Here is a 19,521-nt window from a genome sequence, read left to right as displayed (position 1 = left end):
CCTATCCACCAATTTGATCTTATCTGGTCCCGATCAACTAAAGGACAAGTTTAAAAATTAATTGTCTACATAATTACGGATATTGTTCATTGGATCTCATAACCCACATACAGCTGAAAATGTTTCTTAAAATGTTTTTTTATATATATATGATTTGGAAGATTTATTAAGTCGCGTGGTTTAGTATTTGCAAAGTCATTTGTATGGTCATCACGGAGCTAACTTATGCTAGCCGAAGTCTACTGGTCAGTCCACTACTAACATTATTTCTCCTTCTACATACTGTAAAAATGTAAGTTGTGTTAAGCTAAAATGTTCTGCAGAAGCTTCATTAATAGTTGGTTGATATGAATGAGTTATAGTTTGGGTAGGCAGATGTGCCACGGCAGTAAACATCAGACCCGTCTAATTACTGAACAGATTTGAACATTTTCTGTCTTAACTTTCTTTGAAAGTTGAAGTCGTCTATTTACATACGTAAAATCTTTATATTAATTTGATATTTTCAAGGCATGGCGACTACACTTTTCACTAAATTAATATAAAAACGAAGGCATTTCACCGAGACTCGTTGTGGTCCAGACTAATTTCTGGACATTTTTCGCTGTACGTTGATTTTCGTGAAGGCGGGGCTTTTGGGGGGCTGGGGCTTGCGTGTAATTACGTATGCACACGAGGATGAGCACGTGGCCGTGCGTAAAGAACGTAGAAAACCATCGCGTAATGAGCAATAATAGTCATAAGAAATAAATCTACCAACTTCTACATTATTTAACGGCTACTTATTATGGTAATTTTCTCACATTTAATTTGGTGTCAATTCACATTTGTGTGTGCGTGTGTGTGTGATGATGAGGTAGATAGCCTACATTGATAAATAGAAAGGGGCCCTTCCAATTTTGAAGTACATATAAGTTAGAATGGACTAGATTCTGATAACTTTATTTATGAAAGATTTCTTGTCATTGTCTTGTGCAGATACAATAGGAGTGCATGATGTGGTTGTAGTTTTGCATTTCCCGCAGTGACAGAGCAGTCAAGCGAGGAAGAGGATGCAATACGATTGGGCCGAAGATGACTTTGAGCTCCCGCAGGGCGTGGACCCCCTGGGGGGGGCGGTGCCCGTGGACGGCCGGCGCTACGTCATGTACCACGGCACCACCCGGCAGAGCGCCGACCTCATCGTGGTGTCCGGGTTCCGCCAGTCGCCCGACGGCATGCTGGGCCGCGGCGTCTACCTCAGCCGCGACCTGCAGAAGGCCAGGCGCTACCCGCTCCACCACCCCGACGTCGACAAGGTTCTGGCAAGTTTGCTTTTGAATCCACCATCCCCCTTTACCGCTCCTACACGTTTTGAACGCATTTAAACGCTCTGTTAAAGCGGAAGTCACCCCAAGCATATTTTTTTCAAGAATATGTTCCCAGCAGGCCCACTAGTTGAAACACAGCATTCGGATTAATTTTGCGTTCGTGGAATTTAATTTAAGCAAAATGCACTCGTTTTTAGCCATCTCTGGGGGCGGCCATTTTGTCTTGACATCAGACATGAAATGACATCCCGGCTACTCACGACAACCAATCACAGCTGACCTGTTTTCTGAATCTGAGCCGTGATTGGTCGTTGTGAGCAGTTGTGATGTCATTTTCAGTCAACAGAAGACAAAATGGCCACCCCCGGAGATGGCTAAACACTAGTGGATTAACACTTCAAATTCCACAAACGCAATATTTATCAGAATGCCGCGTTTCAACTAGTGGGCCTGCTGGGAACATATTCTTATGTTTGGGTTGACTTCTCCTTTAAATCTTTACCAATCTTAGTCTTTCTTGTTTTTTTTATTTTATTCTACCCATTTTCCAGTTTTTCCTCACTGGGAAAGATTTGTTGTGCCCCCCCCCCCCTTGTTCTGTGAGGCACTTTGCGTTTGTTTTTGTGCACTTGATGGATGGTTTGAAGGTGGTGCTGAAGGTTGCGGTGGACGTGGGCCGCGTGATCGCCATCAACTACCAGGGTCACCCGCGGCAGAAGACGTGGCACGACGCCCGCTACGGCCCCGTCTTCGACACCGCCTGGGTGCCCCCCCAGTGCGGGATGGTGCCCAGCGGACTGGAGGAAGATTGCGTGTGGGACCCCCAGCGGATCGCCATCCTCGACACCATCGTGCCCACGGCGCGCGTCTCCGCTTAAAGGTAGGCCGCCAGCAGCATGTTTTCATTCGCTGTACTTAAAGTGGAAGTCTACCCAAAGAGATTTTTTTCAAGAATATGTTCCCAGCAGGCCCACTAGTTGAAACACGGCATTCTGATTTAAGTTAAGTTAAGTGAAGCAGCAAAATGCACTCGTTTTTATCCATCTCTGGGGGCGGCCATTTTGTCTTCTGTGGACTGAAAATGACATCACAACCGCTCACAACGACCAATCACGGCTGACCTGTTTTCTGAATCTGAGCCGTGATTGGTCGTTGTGAGCGGTTGTGATGTCATTTTCAGTCGACACAAAATGGCCGACCCCAGAGATGGCTAAAAACAAGTGGATTAAATCTTATTCCACAAACGCAATATTTATCAGAATGCCCTGTTTCAACTAGTGGGCTTGCATGGAACATATTCTTGAAAAAAAAAACACATTTGCGTTGACTTCCCCTCTAAGTAGAAGTAGAACAGATTTCCATGTAAAAAAACGACTAGTAAAAGTCTGTGTAACTAAACACAATGTACAGCTTTGCTAACATTGTTATCTGAATCTTTTTTTGAGCTTCAACTTGGAATTTTAGGTCAGAAGTTGGATCTTTTTTTCTTTTACTCATATATTTACATTTTTTTTAATTTTTTAGGGTGCACACCACCCACCGCAATCAGCACCAATCGTTCTTGGAGCCCACATCGAACATCCAATTTCTTTCGGGGCCGGGTGGCGGGGAAACCAACCTAAGCAGAGAAGGCCAGACTTGCCTCTCCCCAGCCAATTCGTCCAGCTCGTCCGGGAGCACCCCGAGTGTTCTGCTCAGCGTGTCCTGGGTCGTCCAGGGGCCTCCTCCAGGTGGGACGTGCCCGGAACGCCGCAGCATGGATGCATCCTAACCAGATCAGCGCTCGATATTCACGCTGGCCCGGGGCCAGGCTGCTATGCGGCTCTGTCGGGCCAATAGCCTAAACCTGGGCAAAATACAGCCCGGGAGCCAGATCCGACACCGCCACAATCTCTCACCGACCTTGGCAGTCACAATGAAGTCCAAGTAAAACATAAAATACGCCGTTCTTTTATTTAGAAAGTTGTGCTTTTATTTGATGTGCACACGTGTGGATGCTAGTCCAAACAAGTTAGCAAGAAGAGCCACGACTTGTGTCTGCAGTGTTGCCAACATTTTTGCCAGATATACTTAGCAACTTTTCCCACCCATGCAGCAACTATTTTTCTGAAAAAGAGGCAAGAGTAGAACATGCCAACAGTGGTCCCAATGCTATTGCACCATTTTTATTTCTCGGAAGGTGGAATGAAGAGTGCCAAGAACATTTGGGCTGATGATACTGTATGCAAAGTTACAGTTTCATACCGTCCATAATATTATACTGTACTTGCCACTTAACTATATATTTGGGTGGCTTGGCTAATATGAGTTGGCATTTCGTGCACAAAATGAATCGTATCATTTTTCCCAAGTGTAAAGATGTCATTTTAATGACAAGGTAAGCAGAGACGTCTACATACATTTTGGTAACGACTGACGATTGAGTTTTTTGACATTAAGCTTCTTTTACCTTAGTTGGGGTTTTAGACCGTCCCTTCGAGGGAGCTTGAGCACCTGCCCCCCAAAGCTTCTGTGCACGTGCCCGAAGAACTACACGCGACCTGCCTCGCCTATCAGCGTGGAACAGGAAGAGCAAGCGATGAATGCACCGCAGCTGACCCGACCAAGCTTGCGTGGGATACGATAGCAAGTTGCTGGAACCGTTTTAAGAGAGCAATTGACTCTCTGGCGGCCACGCGTGGGCATCCGCCTGCCGCGCTCTCCTCTTTCCCCCCCTGTGCCAAAATCCCTCCCCGCCTCCGCGGTCGTCCCCCAGTCGTCCCCAGCCGCCAGCAGCCGCTCTGAAGCGGCGTCCAGGCGGCCATGAAGGCTCACGCGTGTCCTCGCCGGCTGGCCCTCAGCCTCCGCCTCCGCCTCCGTTCCCGGTCGGCGGTGGCGGCCGTCGCGCTGGCCGTGCTGCTCATCCAGACTCTGCTGCTGTGGAACTTCAGCAGCCTGGACGGCTCGTCCGGCGGGGAGCGAGGCGGCCGCGAGAAGCGAGCCGTCGGCGCCGACAAAGCCGACGGGCAGCCGCCCAGGAACGGACTGCGGTGGAGGAGCGAGGCGCCGCAGCTGGCAAACGCCGCTGGGAGACACAAGCTCCGAGCCGTAAGTCTAGTCTTTGTCCATGTGGCTTGATGGATGGATGGATGTCTGTGTGTGTGTTTGGACGCGTGTCAGTGATGTGCTCTGGCATCGGCAACTAGCAAGCAGAAGTCTAGTCAGAAAAGAAGCGATTTTACGTGGCATCCAGATGACGCAGAGTCCGTTGGAAAATGTTCATTAACACGTCATGACAGGTGTAAATGGGGATATAAGACTTACAAATGAACGCCGATTGGCAAAACACGGTATTCCTTTTCTGGAAATATTTTCATTTTTACAATGTATACCGAAGTCACTGAAAAAAATATAGTCATCAAGTTTGTCAAGCGAGTTTGGTGACTGGACAGATCGTTGAAATACTTTTTCATCTTTACGTCAGTCATTTTAATTAGAGGAGGCAATTTAACATGACTTCATGCACTCGACTGATATTCACCAGAAAATGTTTTTGTACAACCCATTGTCAAAATTAATCGATTAATTGACAACTAACGGATTATCAAAATAATTGATGACTATTTTGATAATTGAGTAATTGTTTAGAGACATTGTTTAATTTAAATTGTTCAAATCCTCTGATTTCAGCCTCTAAACAGGAATTATTAACTGATTTATATATATTACAATGTTATTAATAGACATGTTTTATTATGGAAGACATATGTGCCTCCTGTACGCTATAATGAAACTTTAATTTTAAAAAAAAGTACCTGTCCAATGACTTTCTGAACACCCTATAATTATGCACCGCAATACTGTATGTCTTGATTTCACATTTTGCTCGGCGGAAATTTTCAGGCACACCAAAAAAAAAAAAAAAAAAGAAACATTTTCCAGATAGTGGAAACGAAGTACAGTGACTAACATCAGTGCTGCACTGACAAGATCAAAGAGGATTTGTGACGTTATTCTGAATCCCACTTGAGTTCCAAGTAGGACACGTCCTCCCTGCAATATGATTGGCCGCTGCAATGGGCAACGGCTGGATTCATAATGACGCCTCAATGAACCGTCGAGCCGTCTGCCTTCTACTGCCCTCAGTTGGGCACACTAGAAGGAGCTGCACTTAATTGATGCAGTGTGACAAAAAAAAAAAAGCTAGGGTTAATTATTTTAATTCTATTGATTAATACTGATGTCATTACTGTGTTTTTCTCCAAGAGTAGATTATTATGGAGTATGCAAGTTTTTGTTAGCCCGTCAGTGGTGTTTTACATTGCGTGTTAGCATTAAGCTGGCGCGTTGAAGTGAAACTGGAGGATTTCCCAGCGCGGCCGGGAGTCCCTCCCAGGTGAAGAGTGAAGTCTTGCGGTTTTGCGTCGTTGCTTCTTGTTTTGCTTTGGTGAGGAAGGCGAGGGTGGGGCCGCCACCCCTTTTGACATCCTTTCATTACGCTTCGGCCCGTTCCCTCTCATCTTCCCTTTGTGTGTGCGTGTGTGATGTGACTTGAAAAAGCGTAGCGGGCGAGGCCGGGGCGGCCGTCTGATGTTTGAGCCGAGGGGATGAAAAGCCCGTCGGCTAGCGATGAATTCAACAAAATTCTGGACGTGCTCCTTAAAAGTGTGGGCAATTCTCCCATGGTGCTTTGCAAGCCGCTCAGGTTAGAAATGAACGTGACACCCGTTTGTCGTCAAAGGCTCGTAAATCTCAGGTGCGGTTGGGACTTCTTGGAGGCCTTTGGAACGTACAATTTGTATCATGTGGTTGACTCGGGCGGTGCGGTGCGCTAGTGGTTAGTGCGTCTGCCTCACAGCCAGGTGAGCGGTTCTGGGCTCCAGTCTGCATGGCCTCAAGTGCTTTTATTCCTGGTGTTAGCATGTTAGCATGTTAGCTTCATTCAATGCCAACAAATTGTCCTTGTGGTGGGACTGTTGTTTGTCCCTGTTCCCTTTTGAGTGGCTGGCGACCAGTCATTGTTAGCCTCTTTGTGCACTTGAATTGACTGGCAACCAGTCCACCGTTTTGTCGACGTGCGCCTTGGCGTTGTGTGGCGAGTCTGGCGAACGCTCCCTTGTTTGTCTATACGTACCCTGATATTGACTGGTGACTAGTCTACTGTTTGTCTATATTAGGGAATTGTTGGTAACACTATCAGGCATCGGTATCGGGCCGATACGAGCCTTATTTGAAGGTATCGGGTAGTCGTGGAGGCTGCCGATACCAGCCATCGATACTACAAATCAGCGTCTGCGTCAGAAGGAAAGAAAAGTCTTTGTTCACAATATTTTGTCATAAGTAGTAGAGGTATCGGTATTCGATGTTGTTGAGTAGCCATTAAGTGAACACTTGTACCGGTATCGGTCCGAAAAAAAGTTGTATCAAACATCGCGAGTCTGTATGCTCTTGACATTGACTGGTCACTGTCTATGTGACTGGCAACCGGTCAATTTTTAGTCCATGTGGCCTGACATCGGCTGTCGACCGGTCCAGGGTGCACCCGGCTACATTCAAGAAAATGAATGGATGCAATTGCGACTTTTGGACAAAATGTCCTCCGTCCTGAAGGTGGCGTCATAAACACCGAGTCATCATTCCAACCCAAAGCGATTACCGCGATCGGTGTGACGAGTGACGTGATGAAAGGTCACTAAATTGCTTGCCGGTCGCCACGGTGACGGCGCCCCCCCCCCCGGGCCAAGCACGACACTCACCTACTTCAGTGACCGATCATTCTTCTCTGGCCATTGTTACTCGCTCTCGGGACCCCCGCCGCCTGCTGACCCGTCGGCGGGCACATTTAAGTGCTGCGGCGCCACGGCAACAGTGGACCGGACTCCGCGCCGAAGCACGCTGAGACCAGTCGAGACGACTTTGAAAGAAAAACTTTTCAAAGTGATCGTCTTCAACAGTTATTGATCACATTTGGGCCTTGACATTGACTGGCAACCAGTAAGAAAATAAATACTGTACACATTATATATATATTTTTTTATTATCTCATGTACTAAAGAGTTGGGTGTGTGTCGGTTTTTATTAAAAGAAAAATCAATTCAATAACTGTTTTTCCAGTCTTGGTGCGGACAGCAAAAGCCGTCCAGATGGCCGGAAAGTGATCCGAAAGCTAAATGGATGCCTAAAATGAGGATGAAGAAGAAGAAGCTTTCCCACCGGCCGGATGAGCCAGGATTACGGCGGGATTATCATCTATCGCTCTATTCTCCACACAACAACTTTTCATAATGCCGCTTTCCGGCTTTGGGGTCGGCGTGCCGAGTTTACGAGACGCCCGCGGCACGCCACCGGGGAAAAGTTTTGCTCCGGAATAAGACGCTCGAATTCTGTATTTTGCGTTGCGTCCGTTTGTCGAGGCGGGAAGACCAAAAAAGACATCTTGTTTTGTGCGATGATTGATCCGTGGCGATCGGATTAGAGCCTTTCAATGGCATCGGAAGGCGCCGATCCAAAGCTTCTTATCATCGGACGCCGTCAATCATCCGTGCTGCTCCACCGGCAGTGGTGGACGACGCAAACATACGGCGAGAGTTCTGTCAGCGCCGGCCAACGTACGCCATACTTTTAAGTCAACTTTCCAAATATTTGTGTGTGCTTGGCATGGACAATTTCAAAACAATTCCTTTTTTTTTTTTTTTTTTAAGCGCATTCATGACAGAGGCCTATGAGCAGGCTCATGTTTTAAAAATGAACTGTAGCGCAAAAGTTTGTCCACTTGCCTGTTCCGTTGTGCGTGCGAGCGGAGCGCGCGCGTGTGAGGTGGTGGTGGGAGGCGCGCAAGCACGGCGCCGCCGCCGCCGACGTGGCGCTAAACGTTTTGAGCCAAACATCTCGCCGTCAATGTGCCGACTGTTCTGACTTAAGGCGCTTTGTGCCCGCGCGTGTTAGTGTTGGCCTCCGACCAGCGGGGGCAGCGTATGACCAAGCGGCGCCATCTTGCAAACTGACGACGTTGAAAACGCATCAGCCAGCATTGCTTTTCTAATGTGTGGCAACCTGCGACGCCCGCGCATGAAGACCGACCGGCGTGCAGATTCGAACCCAGAACCTCTGGGCTGCGAGGCAGATGTTCTTTTCTCCGCCCTCCCTTCCCTCCTTTGCGCCATTCCTCCGAACTGACGCCGCACTTGACTTAATGAACGCTTGCGAGACGAGCAGGTGGCGAGGTTAGTGGGGGACACGCCCCCCCCCCCCCCGCGTGTGTGTACGTTCGTTGACTCACACTAAAAACAGATAGAGGACCATGCGGGGGATGAAAATAGACGGCAAAGTCATGTGGTTTAGCGCGCGCGGACACACACACACACACACACACCCATTGTGGCAAAAGTCAAGTTGGTCGTCATTGAGTGCACTTCCGTGACACGTGCACAGCTGGGGTCAAAGGTCATCTATTATGGCTGTGCAGCAAGTCAAGCGCGTCATGGCAGCACAAAGCCTTCGGAACATTCAAAGCGAACTTTTGACATTGCACAACACCGCAATTAAATCCGAGACGTGTTTGTGACAGCAAAACGGAATGACGGACATCCGCAAGGTCGTTTTGCCGATCATGTGTACGGGAAGCTGCCGACATCTGAAATCACCGAGAGTTCTTTTTTTTTCGGCTTTTATGTTGTGGGTCAAATTAAGCACGTTCAAGTTGAAAACGAGGTTTTTTTTTTCTCCCTTTGAATTGGTAGAAAAAAAGATCACAAATAGAATGACATCGTATTATTTAATATATTTGTGAAATTCTTCAGCAAGCGCTGTATATCAAATTTCTTAAAAATATTATGCAACAATTTTTCTGGGATTTTCTAGTAGCACCAGAAACAAATATTTACAAATAAATAATGAAAGTATGACAAATGTTTTTTATTTTTTTTGAATGCTTTAACGTACAGACGCTCACATCGACATCAAGGGCTTTCATTCAAGTTGAATCGTAAATAAGCAAATTGAGAAGTTCTGTGATTGGCTGGCGACCAGTCCGGGGCGTGTCAAGTTAGCCCGGGACAGGCTCCAGCTCAACCCCCACCGCAATGACGACAAGCGGCAAAGAAAAACCCGACGCAAACAAAAAATTCAGTCCCAAAAAAAAACTGAAAAAACGTCCATCTCATCAAGTGTCAGGCGGCATCTTGCTAAAGGCGCTCTCTGTCTCCCCCTCCAGGACGTTTACCGCTCGCACCGGCCCAAAGAGAAGCAACGCCCGCCCCCCGACAGCAACAACAACGAGAACTCGGTCCCCAGAGACTTGCAGCACGTGGACGGCGGCGGGCGCCCCGGAGAGCGCTCGCAGCGCCGGCAGTCCGACGCCAAAGTGCAAAACGTGGCGGCAAAAGCGGCCCAGGGGGCGGTCCCGCTCGCTCAGGTGGGAGCGGGCGGCCTGTCGCGGACGGCGCCCGCGACCACGCCGGCGTCCGAGTGCGAGATGGCCGGCAAGGAAGTCATCTCGGCGCTGTCGCGGGCCAAAAGTCGCGAGTGTCGTCAGCGGATCGCCGATGTCTACTGCCGCCACAAGGACAACCTCCTCATGCCTGCTAAACTACCCACCTACTGCCCCCTGCAGGGTGAGACCGGCACGCACACACAAAGTAGGCCTCGAAAATTCTTAACAGGGAAATTAATTTGAATTTCCTCAAAGGATGGGGAAAAAAAGCATTTACACTTGGCGCTAACTTCACCTCTGTTGGCAGCTTGGGTGCAGCAAAACAGCTAAATGCTGCGCCACCGTGTTTGCTTTGAACTCTGCATGGCCTCCGCTAATTGACTCCGAGCCCCGCAGAACGATTCCATCGGCATTTCTTGAATGTGTTGAGGACCAAAACTATTCCGTGATTTGTAGACCAGGAGCAGAATTGGAAAATCGATCCTGCAGCTAACTGGGAGCTAACAGGGCGTGCGTCACCCCCCCCCCCCCCCTCCCCATGTGCGTGGGTGTGTCCGTTGTCCGAACAGAAAAGGCGAGCAAGCGCACGTGAGCTCCTCCGGCGTAATTACACCCTCATCACACACACGCTTATTCTGGGATGTGCTGACTAATGACTTCCATGTCGGCCCAGCAGTTTTTTTTTTTATCGCGGGCCCCACCCGAAGCCTAAACCAACTCCCCCCCCCCAACACAATCCCGCTCTCAGGCAGGGTGGGAGCCTCGGCTTTGACTTTGATGGACAGGCAGCGGAGGCGGGTCTTGGGGGTGAGGGTTGGGAAGGGTGGGGGGGGGGGCACTCCCCACAATGGTCCGGCCTGTAGTTAGTGTCGGCGATACCTCAAACTCCATGCACGCCCTGGAAGCCCACTGCAGTCAAGCAACACGTGATGAGAACGACACGGATGAACAAACATTGGAGCCACATGATTGGCCTGGGGGGGCGGGGGGTTACTTTTAGATTTTCTTTTGGCGGGACACATGGCCACTTATGGATGTTATTTATGGATGATGGGGGGGAAAAAAAAGTGTATTCAACATTCATTTGTGTACAATTTTTAACAGATTTTCAGAATGTATGATTACAAATTCTCAAACGCTAACGTAAACTTGTTTTATTTTTTAGATTTGCAAATTTTCAATAAATCAACTAGTTATTCAATGAGAGGAATGAAGGCCAAAAAAAAATGAATAAAAAATTAAATAATGTATGAATTAATGGAACAAACCTTGTAGGTGCGTTAAAATGTATTTGTAAAATATGTTAAATAATTCATTTTAATTATGAAATGCTATCTTTTTATTCCATCACTTATAATCAATGTAATCAATTCATTCGTTGATTACGCACTGACTGACTCCTCCCCCTGGCAGGCAAAGTGAGCGCGAACGTCCAATGGGACGAGGACGACGCCCCGGGCGGTTCGCCGGCGTCGCCGGTGCGTCTGGCCTTCGTGCTGGTGGTGCACGGGCGGGCCTCGCGCCAGTTCCGCCGCCTCTTCAAGGCCATCTACCACACGGCGCACTTCTACTACATCCACGTGGACCAGGTGGCGCACACACGCTCCGCGACATCATCACGCCGCATGACATCATCACGCGCACACGCCGCGAGCTGACGTCCGCGCCGCCCCCGCAGAGGTCGGACTTCCTGCACCGCGAGGTGACGCTGCTGGCCGGCCAGTACGCCAACGTGCGGGTGACGCCGTGGAGGATGGCCACCATCTGGGGCGGGGCCAGCCTGCTCAGCATGTACCTGCACGCCATGGACGACCTCCTGAACATGCGCGATTGGGCCTGGGACTTCTTCATCAACCTGAGCGCCGCCGACTACCCGGTCAGGTGAGCACTTCCCGACCCACTTCCTCGCGCCGAAATTAATTCAAAATGAATTTCGACTGTGAGAAGCTGAAATTCAAATCAGATTCCATTTGGATGAATTGGCCAAGCCCGATCATGACGATGCATTTGGCTTCGTTTTGACGGGAAAGCCATTTGGAGCGGAAAGATCCCAAAATGGAATCCACCGCTCCATGATCAGCAAACGTCATTCGTGACACCTCACGCTCAAGACATTTTGCCATTAAAAAGTGTGAAACTGTTTGGATCTTTTGAATGGCAACAACTGACAATAATTCAAATATTCACAGCGGTCAAATTGAATTTTCACGGGGAAATTCCACGCCCCTTGCCGTGATTGATCACATTTTCATGCAAATGAGGAGGACAAACTCACAGCGCTCATATTGACTGCTCAGTCAATCGTAGTAGATTGGACAGCGAGAAAAAAAACAAAAAAAAAACAGGTCATCGGATCGGTCACGCCATTTGCATGTCGATAGACGCCAAAAGCAGCACATGGCTGGACAAAGTGGCCAGCCAACCATGCTTCTGTTACGCAATCAAACAAATCACAATGCAAACTGACGTTTGCTGCCATCAACACGCAAAAGAAAAACACACGCACACACATCCTGTGATGTCACAGCACCATCAATAGTTGCGACGTCAGCCAGCGCAAAGACATTGAGTCACTGCTAAAGGATGTGTGTGTGTGTGTGTGTGTGTGTGTGTGTGTGGGTGTGTGTGTGTGTGTGTTTGTGTTTGCTGTAGGGTGGCCCTACTAATACATTTTATTGATTTATTAGAGTGAATTGGTCGTGACCATTTTTACAAATAGATTTTTTTAGTGCCGCTTACACGAACAACTTTTTTTTCTTTTTTCTTTTTTAAGTAGTCAATATTTGGCCACTGTCCAACCCCTCAAGCGATTGTAAATTGAAATCTAGTTTTCCAAATTGTGACTAGGGACTTTTTTTTTTTTAATTCTCGAAAAGCAACATCATCAAAATCATTTCGAAGCTTGTTTGTATTTGCACAATGAATCTATTATCAAAATAATTGTCGATTCATTAGATAATCGGTTAGTTTGAAACGAATCCATTAATTGTTGCACCTCTCCGAAATTGTATTTCGGTGAGAAATGCGATATTGTCCCGCCCTCCTGCGTTGTGCGATGTGATTGGCTGTCGTCTAACCTTCCGCGTTGTCCCGGCAGGACCAACGACCAGCTGGTGGCGTTCTTGTCCAAACGTCGCCACCTCAACTTCATCAAGTCTCACGGCCGCGACAACGCCCGGTGAGCTACGCACCCCCCCCCCCCCCCCACCCTTACCCCGCCCCCTCCCAGGTGGGCGTCGTCTTATCGGCTGCGCTGTCAGTTTCATCCGCAAGCAGGGCCTGGACCGCCTCTTCCTGGAATGCGACACGCACATGTGGCGGCTCGGGGACCGCAAGATCCCGGAAGGCGTGGCGGTGGACGGCGGCTCCGATTGGTTCCTGCTCAACCGGGCCTTCGTCGACTACGTGGTGCGATCCTCCGATGAGCTGGTCGCCGGCTTGAAGCGATTCTACGCCTTCACGCTGCTTCCTGCCGAGGTAACGCTGGGAAGTAGCCCGATGACCGACTCGCCAGTCCACTGGCTTGCATTAGTCAGTTAACGGGCAGGCTTGCCACATCCAATATGGCCGACGCGGCGATGGGCTATCCGCTGAATGTGGCGACCGACCGTTTGACGGCGTCACGCGCCCTGCTCACGCGCTCTCCGCTGCCCCCTGCAGTCTTTCTTCCACACGGTGCTGGAGAACAGCGCCCTCTGTGGCAGCATGGTGGACAACAACCTGAGGCTGACCAACTGGAACCGCAAGCTGGGCTGCAAATGTCAGTACAAGCACATCGTGGATTGGTGCGGCTGCTCGCCCAACGACTTCAAGCCCGCCGACATGCCGCGCTTCCTGGTAACTACCGCGTAACGCACGCACGCACACGCAAGCACGTCATTTGCAGTGGGGGAGGGGGGGGGGGCGCGGAACGTATCCCGTTCCGACACACATTTGCCAGACGTGTTCATCCTGGTGAAATTTGTCCTCATGAAATCCCGCAAATTAGGCTCAGTTAGTGGCTGCCGCCCAGAATGTTTTGAAAATTCTGCCCCCAAAGTCACTTTGACTTACCGACATGAAATTTGGGAGACGTCTATCTATGAGTAGAGCCACAAAAAAAAGTCTCAAGAAGAAGTCAGCCATGTTACTTTGAAGTGGCCATTTGAATGATTATCTTCAGACGGCACAATGTTGTTATTAGAAGGTAAGATTAGCGAGCGCCAGATGTATCCCGACAGGAAGTGTTTGTCATCCGCGGCTATTTCTGGGCCTGAAAAAAGACGCGAGCGAGCGTGTTCCCGTGCGGTGTGCCGTCCACTTTTCCAGCCGCGCCGGGAATAGCTTTGCCAAATTAGCGGTGCGTCCTGAGCGGCGGGCCTCTGCGAGCTGGCAGCTGATCCAGGAAGCAGCTGCTGTATTTTTAGACGCCTCCTGACTTCCAACCCGTCATTAGCGCAAGTCCGTCGACGGTCGCAAGCCGTGCTGCCGCTCCCTGCCATTGGGGGCGCCACCGAGTTACTGGAGAAAAGAAATCTTTCAGCTAACTGGGGTGCATTTACATTTTGTAAAATGTGAATTAATACACACAAAAATGAAGCATTGGAAAATTTATTTTATTTTAGCCTTAGCTTAGCTTATCTTTGGGCCAATGACAATGGGATGTATCATCACAGGAATTTGACATCCCTAAATGAATAGTCTTTTTTTTTTCTTCCCAAGACTTTTTATTTTATTTTTTTCAAATAAAGGCCTCTATTATGAAAAGGTGTAAGGTTATAAGATTAAAATCGTATTTTGGAAAATAACTTCAACACCCTAATATTACAACTGTATTTTGGAAAAACATGATTTTATTTGTGTAAATTACATTTTTCTTTCTTAAAAGAAAGACTTCATTCTCATCACATGACAACTTTTACCCTCCGAAAATTTGAGCCACTAATCGTAACTTTCACCAATTTTTTGGTGAATGGTCAGATTTGAATGAGCACAAAGACAAAGAATTGTAAACAAAGAGCGCCAACTACTGGCAAGGAGGACTTTGTCAGACTTTTTTTTTTTTCTTGAGTATCATTGGCTGATTGGCTGGTATCGGCAGCCTTCACGATTCATCGAAAGAGGGCCGGTATATCGGTACTTACCTCTGACTGGCGCACTCACTCGTTCCTCCTTCCCGTTGTTGTTGCGGACAGCAAACGGCGCGTCCCACCTTCTTCGCCAGGAAGTTCGAAGCCAGCGTCAGCCAGGAAATCATCAACCAGCTGGACGCGCACTTGTTCGGGGCGCCGGCGCCGGGCCTGCCGGGCCTGAGCGCGTACTGGGAGAACGTCTACGAGCGGGAGACGGACGGCGCCGAGGGCCTGGCGGACGCGGCGCTCAGCCACTACCACGCTTTCGCTCGCTTGGGCCTGGGGCGCGCCGCCGCCTCGCTGCGGGGGCACCCCGCCGACCGCAGCTGCAGGTAGCTAAACGTGCGGCAAAAACGGACACGCCCGGACCGCTGCTGACAACCCTTTTTTCAGGGAATGTCTGTTTGTTGCTAAGCGACGTTGCCGTGCCGCGCTATACAGCAGAGCGTGCATTGAATTTTCCGCTGAGGGATTATAATCAGGACATGGGCGTGCGTGACGCAGCGCGGGCTTGACAGTCCTCCATGTAATGAAGAGTGAAAAACCACAAAGTCATTGACAGTACTCTAACTAAAAATGTTTCTAATTGCCCGTGAGTCGTTTTAAGCGGTGGTTGTCAAGCTTGTTCGTCGAAAAACAAGGCGGAGGTTTTCAGTCCTGAAACTTATTTTTCACTTTGTGACTGAGAGCTACTGTAACATTTTGCACAGTTAACACTGCACTTAAAACAATAAAAACTAAATAATGATTCCATTTATAATGTCCTTAAAAATTATAATTATATATAATCTATATAATTATGATAGTGCTCCAGCACTCCCCGCGACCCTTGTGAGGATAAGCGGTTAGGATGATGGATGGATGGATGGAGGTATAATTATATTATACATAATAATGCAAATGTGTTACACTTTTACACTTTTTAAATCCAATTGAACTGTACTTAGCAAATCGCGTAACATTATTTAGTTGGGTGAAATTTGAGCAGGTCAAAAAGCTCACCAGCGGAGCTCAATGTTAGCCATTAGCGTCGGCTAACGTTGGCTAACGCTGAGCTCCAGCTAGCTTTGGCTAACGTTAGCCAACGTTGGCTGACGTTGGCCAAGTTTAGCTCGCATCGGCGCACAATCGGCCTTCAGTTTCTGTGTGTGTGTGCGCGCGCGTGTGTGTGTTTGGGTTGGACGCCCTCACAAGCTACAAGGAAGTCCTTGTTAATGTTTGGGTGGGATTGTGGCTCCTGTACGCGTGTGTGCGCGCGCGCGTGTGCGCGCGGAAGAAAGACTTGTCTGTTTCACTACTGTAAAAATGTATTTGACTCCATCACCTCAAGCGTGCTTGTGTGCTTAACTACTCAAGACGCGCCTGTTTGCTAGCTGTAAAATGTTTGCGTATTTGTTCAAGTCAGTCACTCCGCGTGTGCGCGCACGTGCGTGTTATGTGCATTTCAGCTACGAGGCGACAGGTCACCCCACGTCCGTGCACGTGTACTTCATGTCGGACCAGTTCCAGGGCTACCTGGTGCGCCACACGGCGGTCAACCGAGCCTCCTCTCAGACGGAGACTCTGGAGACCTGGGTGACCCCCCGGGACCACTTCAGCCTGACCGGACCCCCCAACCCCGCCAACAGGCTGCAGCACATACAGGTCACACGCGCACGCAATTACATACTACTTAGTAACTTCAAAAAAAAAAAAAATAAAAATTTGGAAAAAATTTAAACCCAACAAACCTGCTCTAAAAACGAATTGAAACTTTCTGACGCCAGCCAATCGCAATGTTCCGGCGGCCAATGGCGATGGCGCATTCCGGTGGGCGTCGTCTGACGTTTTTGTGGGGCGTGCGTGCAGGTGGGGGCGGACTGGGACGCCAAGGAGCGGCTGTTCCGCCGACGCGGCGGCCCGCTGGGGCCCGAGGACGAGGTGTCGGCGGCGCAGAGCTGGAGCCGCGCCGCGGCCAACCTGACGGCGACGGTGGTGTGGATCGACCCCACCAACGTGATCGCCGCCACCTACGACATCCACGTGGACGCCGGCGCCGACGTCACTCACTACCGCCCCCCGCTGGCCGCGCCGCTGCGCCCCGGCGTCTGGACCCTCCGCGTCCTCAACCGCTGGAGTCCGCTGGGACAGACGCGCTTCCTCATCGCCCCGCTAGAGTTCCGCCGGCGACGACCCATCACACAAGGTCAGGACGCAACGACAGCACAGAAGTCTACACACCCTTGGTCAAAGGCCGGACAAAAAAAAACCCTAAAAAAATAATAATTTCCAAATTTTTTACACCATTCATGTGAAGGTTAACCTGTGCAACTCAATTAAAACAATGAAAACTTTTCAACCAGCCACATTCAAACTGCAGTCACAGTTAGCCATTAGTTACCTAGTTACATTTCCAGCTACCCAAGTACAGTTTCAGTTTGAAATTAGGGTTTCAAACTAAGGTTGGGGTTTCAAAGTAGGGCTTTGAATTCCGATTAGGGTTTCAAAGTAGGGTTTGAAATTAGGTTTAGGGTTTGGAAGTAGGGTTTAAAACTAGCATTAGGGTTGGTAATTAAGTAAGGTTCAAAACTCAGGTTAGGGTTTGGAAGTAGGGTGTCAAAATCAAATTCGGTCCCATTTGGAAGTCCAGGGCTCCGGGCTAAGTTTTTTGACTGGTGACGTGTTTGTTTTTGTTTTTGCGTGTGCGTGGTGCAGAGGAGGCGCGCGCGGCGCACGGCGGTCCGTCTGGTCGGTCGTACATGGAGCAGAGCTTCCACGGGCTGAACCCGGTGCTGCGCCTGCCGCTCAGCTTGGCCGCCATGGAGGAGGCGGAGGCCAACGCCGCCCTGTCGGGGGCGCCGCTGCGCCGCTGGCTGGACCGCCTGCTATCTGGCTTCTGGACGGCGGCCGGCGTGTGCGCCGCCGGCCCCGCCCCTGCCGCTTGTCCCGTCCTGCCGCGCTGCCGCCGCACCGCCTGGAGCTCGGACAGCCCCGATCCCAAATCCCAAGTGGGGCCCGCCAGGGCCGACGGACGCATCAGGTAGCCCCAGGAGCCTTTTGGACACTTTTATGATTGAAGGTCTGCGCGCCTTCACTGTGGCACTTATGCGCCGGCAAGACTTTGCATTTCAATTACCTGGAAGGCTTTTCCCTCCCACTAAAATTGGTCACTTTATTTATTCATGAACTCATTTTCATATTATTTAATTTAATACCACACATAATAGTAAAATATTCATTAAGATGCATTCATTGATTTTTTTAATTTATTTTTATTCTTTTATCCCATTGAATAAGTGTAATAATAATTATTGTAATAATATGATAATGTTCTTATATAATAATTTATTCCTCAAATGCTATTAATTCTAAATAATAGAATAAAAAGGAGAATTAGATATGTTTTTTATTTAACTCTTTTTTTTTTAAATTATATAATTTAAAAATCAAAGCACAAAAGATTTCTGTTTCACAATTTTTCAATTAGCAGAATTGCTAATTGATTAATGAATTGTTTTAATTAATTAATCTCATAATTGGTGAATAAGCGTAAAACAGGCACAAACAAAAAACGTAGCATGGCATTCATGACTTGGTTCGTTATGTTTAATTAAAACAATAGAATACGAAATTTGATTTCAAATTCACTTTTATAACATTTTAAATATTAACTTTGTTAATTAAGTTTCAAAAATCAAAGCACAAAACATTTCCCCATTTGGTCATTTTGCCGAATGTCGTAAAAGTGCGAAACGGCGCTTTGACGTGGCGACCGCTCACTTCCTGATTCTGTTTCACACGAAGTGATGTCACCACATTATTGTACACAAATGGATGGATGGATGGATGTGGGTACGTGTGTGCGTGAGTGTGAGTGAGTGAGGGTGTGGGTGGGGTGGGGGCACTTTCCGGTGTTGGGCCCCCAAGGAGCAGCAGGTGCTCAGGTAGACACGTGACACAGACGCAAAAACAACAAATATTTATTGATTTTCGTATTTGTTTCTGTTGGAATGTATTTATTTGTTGTTACCATGGCAACAGAGGAGCACTAGTTGCAGTGTGCCTCAAAGTGTCCCTCGTGAGACTCGTTCTTTGAAAAAGACGATTGACAAAGACCAGGCAAAAGTTGAAAGTGGTGACTGAAACCTGAACACTGAGATTTCAAGCTGCCTCACATTTTTTGACTTTTGTATTTAAGATGAGAAATTTCTATGAATGGATGTTTATTTAAGTATGTTGCAGATTTGTCATGAACTGAAAATCTTTTTTTTTTGTCGCTGCTCTTTGTCGACACTTGTGACGGTGCCTTTTGTGTTCCACACGGACGCCTTCAAACAACTTTGGGAACAAAATAAATAAACAACCAAGACAAAAACTATCGTCTCCTCCTTTTTGTTTTTGTTTTCAAATGTATATACTGAAGCGTATGGGTAAAAAGTTTAATATAACATTCTAACGTGTTCACACTTTAAAATGACACTTGATAAGACTGAACATCAACACTTATATAATAGGTGCGTATGAAAAAATATATGTCATCACTAAAATTGACAAAACATGACATTCTGCGTAACACTTGAAAATATTTCCTGTTTCATGACATTGTATGAATACATAAAACCGGCATTTAATTTACAAAACTCTGGCCGGTTATAGTTGTATTAAAAAATTGGCGATCAAACTGATGAATGGGTCGGGCCCGAGTTCAGAG

General features: G+C 48.2%; 2 protein-coding genes across 2 annotated transcripts; both read left to right on the top strand.

Annotated features, from left to right (window-relative positions):
- Positions 1-27: 27 nt before the first annotated feature.
- Positions 28-2,976, top strand: LOC147134122 (uncharacterized). The gene is made up of 4 exons (XM_086055690.1): positions 28-245; positions 1,009-1,298; positions 1,958-2,190; positions 2,835-2,976. Exons 2-3 carry the CDS (start codon positions 1,053-1,055, stop codon positions 2,186-2,188), a joined length of 477 nt encoding a protein of 158 aa, XP_085911816.1. The 5' UTR covers positions 28-245; positions 1,009-1,052; the 3' UTR covers positions 2,189-2,190; positions 2,835-2,976.
- On the top strand, positions 2,871-19,179 carry LOC147134121 (xylosyltransferase 1-like). The gene is made up of 12 exons (XM_086055678.1): positions 2,871-3,040; positions 3,765-4,397; positions 9,502-9,901; positions 11,134-11,309; positions 11,399-11,601; positions 12,818-12,898; positions 12,981-13,197; positions 13,381-13,557; positions 14,895-15,163; positions 16,280-16,475; positions 16,680-17,016; positions 17,526-19,179. The coding sequence occupies exons 2-12, from the start codon at positions 4,113-4,115 to the stop codon at positions 17,852-17,854; spliced, it is 2,670 nt and encodes an 889-aa protein (XP_085911804.1). The 5' UTR covers positions 2,871-3,040; positions 3,765-4,112; the 3' UTR covers positions 17,855-19,179.
- The last annotated feature ends 342 nt before the right edge of the window (positions 19,180-19,521 follow it).

The sequence above is a fragment of the Filicampus tigris genome, chromosome 16 (assembly GCF_054856515.1).
Source record: "Filicampus tigris isolate MCC_2025a chromosome 16, RoL_Ftig_1.0, whole genome shotgun sequence".
NCBI classification, from domain to species: Eukaryota; Metazoa; Chordata; class Actinopteri; order Syngnathiformes; family Syngnathidae; genus Filicampus; species Filicampus tigris.
The sequence above is the reverse complement of the archived record's forward strand: the minus strand, read 5'-3'. Positions and strand labels throughout refer to the sequence as shown.